The sequence below is a fragment of the Chiloscyllium plagiosum genome, chromosome 20, assembly GCF_004010195.1.
Source record: "Chiloscyllium plagiosum isolate BGI_BamShark_2017 chromosome 20, ASM401019v2, whole genome shotgun sequence".
In the NCBI taxonomy this organism is placed as follows: Eukaryota; Metazoa; Chordata; class Chondrichthyes; order Orectolobiformes; family Hemiscylliidae; genus Chiloscyllium; species Chiloscyllium plagiosum.
In genome coordinates this window covers 24,572,676-24,585,456 of record NC_057729.1, presented here as the reverse complement: position 1 = coordinate 24,585,456, position 12,781 = coordinate 24,572,676, and the positions used below count along the sequence as shown (strand labels likewise).

The 12,781-nt window shown below is 42.9% G+C and overlaps 1 protein-coding gene across 1 annotated transcript in view; it reads right to left on the bottom strand.

The window, feature by feature from the left end:
* bpnt2 (3'(2'), 5'-bisphosphate nucleotidase 2) overlaps positions 1-12,781 on the bottom strand; it is a 53,900-nt gene that overhangs the window by 14,116 nt on the left and 27,003 nt on the right. The window contains exon 3 of the mRNA XM_043710294.1: positions 11,335-11,430. Coding sequence (XP_043566229.1) covers positions 11,335-11,430 — 96 coding nt within the window. The remainder of the gene's footprint in view (positions 1-11,334; positions 11,431-12,781) is intronic.

The following is a 12,781-nucleotide window of genomic DNA, read 5'->3' as shown; positions in this document are numbered from 1 at the left end:
CCTAGAGCCCTTACACACATTTAGAACCTGACCAAGACTCCCTGATACCCTCACCCCTTTCTTTCACTCCCACCAGATCCAACCCAACTATTCACCTCCGCAGTTGGACTTGATCCCCCAAATGACCTGACACTCTCCCACTCCTCCCCCGTTAGATACGACCTGATCCAAACCCTGATGCCTCTCTCCCCACCAGACCCAACTAGACCCCCTCACCGTCCCTACTCTGCAGCTGTCCAATCCCCATCCTTGCCGAGCTCGAACTGATCCAACCAGTTTTCCCCTGTCCCTCACTGAATCCTAACACCATAAGGCTCTCTGTACCCACCTGACCTAACTGAATTAGACCACCCTTACACACAGCCTTGCTGCACCTAATTCAACACTCCTGCCCCAATCCACCTTCCCATTCCCCTCTGCTCATTGGGACTGAGGCCAAACACACTCCCTCTGTGACCTACCACTGGATCCAAACCTCCCAAACACCTAAACTCGTCATCCCACTCCTCAAAGGATCAGATTTCTTCCAACCTACCCTAAACAACACATCATTTATCTGCTCCCCTTGCCACGTTGCATCTTGCCATGCTATTCCTTTCCCACTGCTGGCAACGGGTGGCACAGTGGCACAGTGGTTAGCACTGCTGCCTCACAGCGCCAGAGACCTGGGTTCAATTCCCGCCTCAGGCGACTGACTGTGTGGAGTTTGCATATTCTCCCCGTGTCTGCGTGGGTTTCCTCCGGGTGCTCCGGTTTCCTCCCACAGTCCAAAGATGTGCAGGTCAGGTGAATTGGCCATGCTAAATTGTCCGTAGTGTTAGGTATGGGGTAAATGTATGGGTGGGTTTCGCTTCGGCGGGTCGGTGTGGACTTGTTGGGCTGAAGGGCCTGTTTCCACATTGTAATGTAATCTAATCTAATCTAATCAACCTACCCAGTTGGTACCCTACTTACCAGACACCTTACCCATCTGACACACTCCCTCTCTCAGCATCCTAATATCACACTTCTCGGATGTGCTTAATCCTTTAACAGCAGCTGTTAAAGTAGCAGGCAGAACCTTTCAATTTGAGAAAACAGTAGCTAACTGCAGTGAAAAGGGGGCATGGTTTGCCTTCCTCTTACAGTTCTGCGCTTTGAAGGAACTGTCAGAATGGAAGCATGACTCCGCATTTCAGAGGGAATGGGAGAAAATGAGCATTGCAGATGCTGGAGATCAGAGTCGAAGACTGTGATGTGGGGCATTTCCCCTCCCCCACTATATCCCAGATCCAACCTTCCAACTCAGCACTGCCCTTTTGACCTGTCCTACCTGTCCATCTTCCTTCTCACCTATCTGCTCCACCCTCCTCTCCAACCTATCACCTTCACGCCCAACTTCATCTACCTATCACATTCTGAACTATCTTCCCCCCAGCCTTATCACCCTCCCATTTATCTCTTAGCTCCCTTGGGCCACCCCGTCATTCCTGATGATTTTCTTATGCTTGAAACATCAATTCTCCTGGTCCTTGGATGCTGCCTGACTGGCTGTGCTTTCCCAGCAATACACTCTTTGATTTTGGAGGGAATTTTGAGCAGAATCTCCTCTCAGAAATGAAGAGTTCCCTCTTTTCATGAAAAAGCACCAGAGTGGCAATCCGCATGAAATGGTCACTCCGAAAAAACATGTTTCAAGATTGGAGTCAAAATATGAGGGAAAGGCGAAAGTGCAGATCATCTTTAGATCTTTAAGGATAGACTTTGCTTGTAACATATTTTATTACTACTTCCAGTCCAGTTTATTTGCACAATGGTCTCAACCACTGTCACAACAATGATGCAATTTGCTGGCCTTTCTGTCAGAAAACTACAGGATGACCTTATATAGATCTCCTGGTCCCTACTTTAACAGCAGGCTAGTTTTCTCTAATGATCTTGACCAATGATTTTCACTTAACCAATTTCATTAAAAAAAGTTATCTGATCATGACCATATTGCTGTTTGTGGAAGCGAGCTGTGTGCAAATTGACAGCCGTGTAACCTCAATTAAAAGTAGATTTCTTCAATGACAACCTGAGGCCAGGAAGAGTGATGCATATAAAACCATGCACCTTAATGGAATTTATTTACAAACAGAATTGACAGCTTTAAACCCATACAAAGGGGGGAATGGTAATTTCACTGTGTGTGTGTGTGTGTAAAAAACATAGTGGTTCAATAAGACTGTGGTTTATTTTTGGATAACCTTTGAAAGAAATGTGAGGTTCAAAGTTCAGCTCACCATTTCCATCTGTGTTCATTTGAACACTAGGGGGATGGCAATTCAACAACTGCATTTGTTGCCATGGAGACTACTTCCAGTCTCTCACCATTACTTCAAGGATCATAACAATCTTGTCTGCAATTATCCAGCAAAAAAGGGTTTCCAACATCCATCAGATAGTTCAGTTAGCTGTTTTACAGCCTACTTTGGCACACAAATATCCTGCATGCTGTGCCTGTCAGGAGTATTTAGAGATGTTCCTTTTTTCCCTATCTATCAGGTAGGTTCGGTCCTCACCATTCATGGTTTTCTGCAACATTATTTACACAAATATCAATGTGCATTTGTTGCTTTGACACTTATGGTATTTATTTATTTCCAAAGGATGTTTTAGCTTAACAAACTTGAGAAGTAGCATATTAATAACAACGGTGTTGATGAGTAAACATTGTTGAAAATGAAGATAACTTATTAATAATTGGTCAGAGCCTGCAGTGGGCAGCAAATGCACAAGTCATTGAGAGAGCTTGTGCTTGTCCATTGTCTTGAAGAGTAATTATGAGCATCACAGTGTCTAAACCAGGAAGTGTCCGTTAGAATTGTGAATTCAATATCAAATCTGTACAAGAAGTGAAATAATGAGAGGGAAAAAAATGACTGGGATCACAGCAAGTAAAAATGATAATATAAAAATGTTTAAAAAAGGTTTCTTAAAATTAACAATTCAATAATAATTGAGATGAAGGAAGGAGTGACTGCATTTCTAAATATTGAGTTTCAGTGACAGATAGGTTATATGGCTGGGATTAACACTGATCATGCTGTTAAAATGATACTTGCACAGCAATTGATCAGCCCTAACCTTCTGCAATGAGTTTAGTCTCCATCTATGATGTCAGTACAGAAGTCTCACAGCACTCAAGACATTTGGAGGGTGACCTTTGAATGCTGTTTTTCAGAGGATTATGGGGAGGCAAAGCACCTTGGACACTAATTTTAAATTACACATTTACATTCAGGAGAACTTGTTATCTGATCCCCTCATTAATAAGAGAGAGGGTCTGTAGCTTTTCTGTTATTTTTATAAAATTGTCTTTTTCCTTTAACTTGACTTGAAAACTGAATATTTAAGAGCCTGTATTTCTTTCTCCAAATCATGATGCATTAACACATCTTTCAAATGCAATCACTGAGTTCATTTCATGTCAGAAAGGATGGAAAAACTAAAGGGCAGAGAGTGAGACTTACGATTCTGACAGAATGGTTCATGGGAGCAGGGGATGACATAGAAACATAGAAAATAAGACTAGGAGTAAGCCATCTGGCCTCTCCATTCTATCACAGCTGATCATTGAACTCAGTAAACTGTTTCCTCTTTCTCCCCAAAACCTTTGATCCCTTTAGCCCTAAGAACTATGTTTAACTTCCTTCCGGAACACATTCAATGTTCTGACTTCAACCACTTTCTGTGGCAAAGATGTCCACAGGCTCACCACTCTCTGGGTCAAGAAACTTCTCTCATTCTCAGTCCTAAATGGCCCATGTATCCTTTGCTGTGACCCTTGGTCCTGTGCTCCTCAGTCATTCCTGCATTATCCTTGTCCAATTCTGTTACAATTTGATCGGGTACTACCCCTCATTCTTTGAAACGCCAGTAAATGTTACAAAAACAGAAATTGCGAGACAAAGTCAGCAGGTCTGGCAGGGCAAACAGAGTTAAAGTTTCCAGTCCAGTGATCCTTTTTCAGAACTGATTGTAGCTTGGAAAAGGTTGGCATATATGCTGAAGGTGAGGAGGGGGTGGGGGAAGGAGTAAATGATAGGCGGAGGTGGAGCCCGGAGAGACAGAACAATTGGACAGAGAAAGGGATGGGTAAAGATTAGCCTGGGAGAATCAATCGGTGTTTAGAGACTAAAATTATTGAACTCTGTATTGAGTCCTGGAGGCTGAAGGGTTCCCGTGTGGAAATGAGGTGCCATTCTTCCAGCTTGCCCTGAGCTTGCTGCAGCACTTAGCAAGCCTGAGACAGCGATGTTGGCCAGGGAAAAGGGTGGTGTGTTTCAGTGGCGGGCAACCAGAAGCTCAGGGTCATTTTTGTAGACAGAACGCGGGTGTTCTGTAAAGCAGTCACCCAGTCCACGCTTCATCTCCCCGCGATGTAGCGGGGACCACATTGTGAGCAGCGAATACAGGAGATTAGATCAACTGAAATGCAGGCAAATTGATGCTTCACCTGGAAGGTGTGTCTGGGGTGTTGGATGGTGAAGAGGAAAGTGTTTCACCTTCTGCGATTGCATGGGAAAGTGCTGTTGGGTGGATGGGGTGGTGTGGGAAGGCATTGGGAGTGAAGGAGGAATAAACCGTTATATGCTGGAGGGAACAGTCCCTGAAGAAGGCTGATGATGGATGGGAGGGGAATATGGGTTTGGTGGCAGCATCCCAGAGGTGGCAGAAATGGCGGCTGACAATCCTTTGGATGTGGAGGCTGACAGAGTGCGAAATGAGGACAAAGGGGGACCCTATCAGTGTTGTGGGAGTGAAGACAAAGGATTGCGAGAGAAGACAGCTTAGGGCCCTGTCAACCATGGCGGTGTGAATCCTCAGTTGAGGAAGAAAGTGGACATTTCTGAGGCTCCCTTGTCAAATGTGGCATCATACCGGGAGATGGAGGTACTGGGAGAATGGAATAGAGTCTTTACAGGAAGCAGGGTGTGAGGACACATAGCCAAGGTAACTGTGAGAGTTGGGAGATTTGTAGTGGATATTGGTGATTAGCTTATTCCCAGAAATGGAAACACAGATGTCAAGGCAGGGAAAGTAGTAATCAGAAATGGACCAGGTGAAGGTGAGAGCAGGATGGAAATTGGAAGCAAAACTGATAAATATTTCCAATTACATTTGAAAGAGGAAAGCAGCACTGATGATATCATCAATGTACCAGAGAAAGAGTTGTGGGGAGGTACTCAAATAAGACTGGAACAAAGAATATTTCACTTATCCTACAAAGAGGCATGAATAACTGGGGCCCATAGTCCCAACCTTGATCCAAAGAATGTGGGAAGAGTTAAAGGAGAAATTGTTCAAAGTGAGGACTCTGTTCAGTTTGAAGAAGGATCACTGAACCAGAAATGATAACATTGCTTTCTCTCCAAGATGCCATCAGACCTGAGTTTCTCCAGCAATTTCTGCTTTTGTTTCTGATCTCTCGGCATCCATAGTTCTTTGTGCTTTTTGTTTAACTCTGTCACATCTTTTCCAGGTACTCCCACCTTGAAGAAGTCCTGCTCCTCTCTATGACATGATTTCCGGTCTAATCTGTTTTCTTGTTAACCATCATTACTTTTGTTGCAGTTCCCAGTGTTTGACAAGGTATTTGGCAAAACGTACTTCTACAGTCACAGCTCAGACTCACCCAACATGGATTCTTTAACCTCTGGCATTTTTATCTAGTGAATATAATCCTAACTAATCCAGTCTCTCTTCATATGTCAGACCTGCCGTCCCTGGAATCATGCTGGTAAACCTTCAATACACTCCTTCCACGTTCAAAAAAAACTTTCCTCAGATAAGGAGACCAGAACTGCACACAATAATCCAGGTGTGCTCTCACTATCATCCCGTACAATTGCAGCAAGTTATCCTTGCTCCTTTACTTGAATCCTCTGGCTATGAAGACCTACATACCATTTGCCTTTTTCACAGCCTCTTCAAATGTAAGTTCCATGTTGGGATGAAAGAAACGGTAACACAATCTTCTTGGTTTGCTGTTTCCCAATATTTTGATATACAGGCAGTATGGTGCATACCAGAACTTCTTTAAAATTGCTCAACAATTTTAAATGGCAGAGTTGTTGAATCAGGCATCCTTAATAGAAATCTCTCAATCCTCATTAGTAAGAAGTTAAAAGTGCTGGAAACCTAATCCATTACGGCAGAATCAGGCTTAGACAACTGGTTGAAAATTGATCTCTTTCACCTTACAGAGCTCTGGAAATGCACACAGACTGTCATGAAACAGAATCCAGTTGGTTTTGTGAAAGATGATTTAGATGTTTAATTTTTTTTTAAGCACTTGTTGAATACCTTTAAATTATCACAAGTATATTTTGAGTCTCTTTGGTGGACTGTTCATTTAAACATGAGAAGCTATCTCATTAAATCCAAATAAAAACAAACTATCAAACCAGATTTCACTCCAGGATCTGACTGTCCAGTCTTAAAATTAGTCTGGATCATAACAATCATCTCCTCCTTCCTGGTCCCACAACAATGTCAACTCAAAATTCTTTTTTAATGTGTTTAATTTAGATTAGATTACTTACAGTGTGGAAACACCGACCCTCCAAAGAGTAACCCACCCAGACCCATTCCCCTACACTTAACACTACGGGCGATTTAGCATGGCCAATTCACGTAATCTGTACATTTTTTGGACAGTGAAAGGAAACAGGAGTACCCGGAGGGGACTCACGCAGACACGGGGAGAATGTGCAAACTCCACACAGACAGTTGCCTGAGCCGGGAATTGAACCGGGGTCTCTGGTGTTGTGAAACAGCAGTGCTAACTGCTGTGCCACCGTGCCGCCCTGATCATTTTAAAACCTCACCTTTCCTTATCTCTGCAAATTCTTTTAGCCCTACTTCTCTCCCACAAAATCTCAAAAATCTTCAGACGTTTTGCATTTCCATTTTGTTTGTCTCAACTCTTAACTCTTCAATGAGAACAAGCAAAATACTATGCATTTGGTAAACAGAAAAATCTCTTCATAAAGTATGAACTTAGCATAGACTGTTAGACTACACAAGGCTGGCATTGATTCAGTGCTGTAATGAATGTCCTCTTTGTTCCCACCTCAGAGAAAAGTGTGGTTCTGTCAGTCCTTCACTCAGGATAAGTAATGCTAAAAGCAAATGGAAAGCCGAAGGAAACAGTTCAATAGAAAGCATTCATTTAAGCTCTAAAATGAATTTCTCCACCCAAGACTGAAAACACCTGATGATAAAAGAGACCATTTTGTCAATTAAGATAAAATTAATTTCAGAGATAAACGTTGATGCTAAAATCATTCTTTGTGTTAAGCAAATCAGTTTTTGTATTCAATGATTTTGAAGATCCCTCAGATAGGAGTGTTCAATGTTGAATTAGATACAATGATGAAAAGAATAACTTCTCTAATTTAAGCAACATTTTAATAACATTCTCCCCCTAAGTGCTAAGCTATGTTCACCTCCTACAAAAGAAAATCTACCATCACCCCTTGACATTCAATGTTGCTAAATCTCCTACTATCACCATCCTGGAATTTACCTCTGACCAGAAATTGAACTAGACTTATCTTATAAATAGTGTGGTTACAAGAGAAGGGCAGAGGCTAGGAATCTTGTGACAATTAACTCATCTCCTGACTCCCCAAAGCCTGTCCACCATCTACAAGGTAGAGGTCAGGTATGTGATGGAATACACTCCACTTGCCTGGATGAATACAACTCCAACAAAACTGAAAACAAAAACCTGATGCTATACAGGACCAAGGAAAATACTTGATTGTTTGAAGGTGTAGCAAAAATCATACCCTTCACCATATGATACACATTAGTAGCAATGTTTTATCTATAAGATATGCTGCAGAAATTTACCAAGGCTCCTTTCGACAGCACCTTCCAAAACCACAACCTCTACCACGAGAAGGACAAAAGCAGCATAATCATAGGAATATCACCACCTGCAATTTCTCTTTGAAGCCAGTCACCATTTCGCCTTAGAAATATATCACCTTCTATCTACGGTTGCTGGAAAAAAAACCTGGAACTCCTTTCTTAACAGCACAATGGGTGTAATTATAGCAAATGGACAGCAGGGGGGGGGGGTCAAGAAAGCGAATCACCCCCACCTTCGGAAGGACAACTAGGAATGGCCAATAAACGATGGCCCAGCCACCAAAGCTCACATCCCTGATTGAATAATAAAAAATTACACTGCATACATCCTGATCTTCACTTCGACAGAATGGTGCTCAATAGAAAGTAGTCTGGTGCTTATTGGGAGTCCAGTGGCCCTCAACTGACTAGACACTCCTTACAATTATTGGCTTTCAGTCACAGCGCAGTAGCCCTGGATCGTGAGGGAAAGAGAAGCGTGTGTTTGGACAAAAACAAGTCTCATGGTCAGCCTTTAAGAATACACCTAAAGTAGATTTCTAGTCAAGATTAAGGCACTTGGGCAAAAATAAAATGGATATTCCTTTAACAGGACTTTTATGCTTTCTTATATGTTTATATACTTTTGATGTAATAATCATTGTTGCTTTCAGGGAGGGTGTAGAGGAATGAACATGGTAGAACTCCCTCTAATTACATCAACTCTTTAACTTTAATTATTCCAAATTCTAGAATTGACAGGGGTGGGCCCCACTTCCACCATCACTTAAATTCATGGCAAGAATTACTGCGTAGGTAGAGAGACTCTCCACTTCAGTGAAAATTATGCCCTGCTCCCCCACCACCGCCCCTGAAACATTTTTACAATGAGGAAACTGGGAGGTGGTTTCTAATTTCAGATCTGCGGTTGGTGGAGGTAATTGCATATGTTAAAGGTACAGCTGTCTCAGTCAGATATATTTTCACTAGGGGAAGGTCTTAACAAAACCTCTTTACAATAAAAGTGGAGGAGGAGGTTAAAGCCACCAGAGTTCCCTAGAGAGACAGCGGTCTGTTCGAAAGATCTGTTCCTTTAGACAGATTAGGTATTCTTTCTGACACAGTCATGGGATCCTGCTGAGAGGTAAGGTGCCCTTTGGTATTGTTAAAAATGGACACAGTTGTGTACAAACAGTGCATGAATTCATTGGTACTGTTAAAAGAATTGTCAGGAAATCTATCAAGTCATTTAGATCTTCTGTTCTTCAAATATTTGAAAAAGGAGCTGATTATAGTCTTTAAAAAAGAATAGTTGCTTGCTTTTTCACTCTGACTATTGACATAATACTTCTGCTATCAATGTAGGACCAGTGCTACATGATTGTGAAACCAATCATTCAATATCACACAGAGGTTTGCCTATCAGTTCATAGTTTGTTTGGCAGTTCTAAGAACTTAAAACTCTTTGAAGTGAGACTTTGAATTCAAATTGCTTTTATAAGGGAATAGAGGAAGTCAATGGAATGAATAGTTTATTATCAATAATGGTATTTTATTTCGCTGCATGGTCATGAGGATGCCCATGGTATGGACTGGGTGAGTGAAGGATGGCGGATGGGGAGGCATGTGTTGGCATGAGTTGAACAAAGTTGACAAAAAATTTAGAAATGTCTATAGCGATGGGCATAGATTGGCATGGCAAGTACACAGGCTCATTGGAGTGAGAAAAGGGCATAAGATGGCATGTGTTGGAATGAATGAAGATTAGGAATTGTGTAAGGTGTTTTGCTGTTTCTTTCACATCGTTGAAAAAATGCCAGGGCACTGAGGTGGGACTTACAACCAGTCTTTCTCTGCAAATAGCAACCACTGAATTCTTCTTCATCCTACTACACCCCCGGGGTTAACAAATTCCATACTCCTTGCAACACTGAACTTTGCTCCCGCCGCCTCCGCTCCATGCTTACTTTTTCAATCCTGACTCCCACCCACCCTCAGAGGATCCCTTCTCCTGTCTCCAACATACTTCGTCCTCTTGGAACCCACCACCCCCTCCATGCTGGCCTCTTACCCTTCTTCGACCTCTTTATCTCCAACTGCTGTCGTGACATTGACCACCTCAACCTGTCCACTCCTCTCACCCACTCTAACTTTTCACCCTCACAATGCACAGCCCTCCAGTCCCTCCACTCCAAACTCAACCTCATCATCAAATCACCTGACAAGGGTGGGGGTGCACAGTGGGAATATGGCACACTGACCTCTACCTCACCGAAGCCAGCGCCAACTCATTGACAGCGCCCCCTTGACCTCAACCTTACCTCCCATCACCAAACCATCATCTCCCACACCATTCACAACCTCATCACCTCAGGGGATCTCGCATCCACAGGCTTCAACCTCATAGTTCTCCAACCCCACACCACCCAGTTCTACATCTTACTCAAAATCCACAAACCTAACTGCCCCTGTCGTCCTATTGTCTCCCCCTGCTCTTGCCCCACTGAATGCATCTCCTCACATCTCAACATGCACCACGTACATCCGGGAGACTACCCACGCCTTCCACCGCCTCCATGACTTTCGATTGCCGCTCCCCAATATCTCATCTTCACCATGGACATCCAGTCCCTGCATACGTCCATCCCCCACGGCGAAGACCTACCAGCCCTCCATTTTTACCTCTCCTGCTGATCTAACCAGTCCCCCTCCACCGACATGATCATTCAATTGGTGGAACTGGTCCTCACCCTTAACTTCTCCAACTTGCAGACCATTTCAGGGAATATATCTGGGACATACGCACCAAACAACCCCACCCGGAGGAAACCCACACAGACACGGGGAGAATGTGCAGACTCCACACAGACAGTTGCCTGATGCTGGAATCAAACCCGGGTCCCTGGCACTGTGAGGCTGCAGTGCTAACCACTGAGCCACCGTGCCACACCTGCGGTACTGCCTGATCTGCTGTGCTTTCCTAGCGCCACCCTTTTTGACTCTGATTCTCCAGCATCTGCAATCCTCACTTTCTCCTCAACACTGAATTCTTTGTAGGTGGGCCACCATGACTCCCATAAAACCCAGTCCTGAAAATCTGAAGTTCTAGGTCTTTGGATTTGCAGGGCTGGGTATTGTCCCAAATCTGTGCTCCTGACTCAGGAGAGAATGTTAACCTAATGTGTTTTATGGTGAAATGTAGATTGATTTTAATCTAGCATCTGTTTTGACTTTAGCAATGGTAAATTCTAGGCTCCATAGGAGAGAGGGGAGGGGAGAGTCTCAGCTTTCCTTGGTTTTCTCATTGAGTTCTGAGGAGAAAACCAAGGAAAGCTACTGAAGTGCATCATCTACATATATCAGAATAAATACATAACAATTCAAATGCTATTTTTCTTAGCAACTTTCTTTCTATCACATGAACTAATTTCTTTTATTTCAATAACTTACCTGTGTATTTTGAAAAGGGTTTATGTATAACTCCAATGATTGGCTTTCCATGTACAGCTATACACACCATAGTGGTTACATAAATTTTCAGATCCTCTGTGAAATACAAAAGACGCAGAGCTGTAAACTGAAAAATCAAAAGTAATTTAAAAAAGAAGAGAAATGCATTCACTGTTCAATGTGATTTTATCTTAATGTATCAAAACATTATCGATGGCTAATAAATTGTACATCACAGATTTATTTAAAAGTACAATTATTCATGTTTATCATAGCATCTTGCCAAATTAATTCCTTCATATATTGAAATGACACCCATTAGAGCATGTCTGAAATAAAAGACAATTAGTCAAAGAAAAAAGAGATGGAGGAGATTTTATAATATTCCACCATGTTTTGCAAATTGATCACGGAACATCTCTGGGACACCAATCAGGGATTATTTTATTGTGCATTTTGTTCAATAATTGTGGTGGTGGCTCATAACATATTGTTATTTGGGAACAATATGTGGAGGAGAAATTGGCATTAGTTTTCAGTTCAGAGCACATTTTTTTAAGTTCTGTTTTTTAAAAATAAGGACAGAAAGTCATTTTGAACAGTGAGTTCAAAACTATGTTCACAAAAGGTTATGTGACTTTACCTAAAGTAAAAGTATGTTACATAGGGAGATAATTGTTCAGGTGTTTGCTGAACTGGGTTTTGTGACCCAGAGAAAAAGAGAAGGGGCAAGAAACAGATTCATGCAGAGAGAAGAGTTCATTAAAGCAGAGTTGCTGTTGTTAGCAGCCTCCAGGCAGTCGGGGCTGGGGAAGAGGTCTTGATAAGGGCAGCATGATGACTTAATCGTTAGCAATGCTGCCTCACAGTGCCAGGAGGCTGGTTAGATTCCAGCCTCGGTTGACTATCTGTGTGAAGTTTGCACGTTCTTCTTGTGTCTGCTTGGGTTTCCTCCAGGTGCTCTGGTTTCCTCCCATAGTCCAAAGATGTGCAGAATCTGTGGACTGGCCATGTTCAATTACTCAATGTCCACGGATATGCAGGTTAGTTGGATTAGCCAAAGAATTGTAGGGTTACAGGGACAGAGTAGGCTGGGCGGGTTTAGGTGGGATGTTCTTTGGCGAAAGTGAGGACTGCAGATGCTGGAGACTAGAGCTGAGAGTGTGGTGTTGGAAAAGCACAGCAAATCAGGCAGCATTCAAGGAGCAGGAAAATCAACATTTTGGGCAAAAGCCCTTCACCAGGAATGAGGCTGGGAGGCAGAGAGATAAATAGGAGGGGAGTGGGGTTAGGGGGAAGGTATCTGAGAGTGCGATAGGTGGATGGAGGTGGGGGTAAAGGTGATAGGTCAGAGGGGAGGGTGGAGTGGAGAGGTAGGAAGGAAGATGGACAGGTGGGGCAGGTCATGAGGGCAGTGTTGAGCTGGAAGGTTGGAACTGGAATAAGG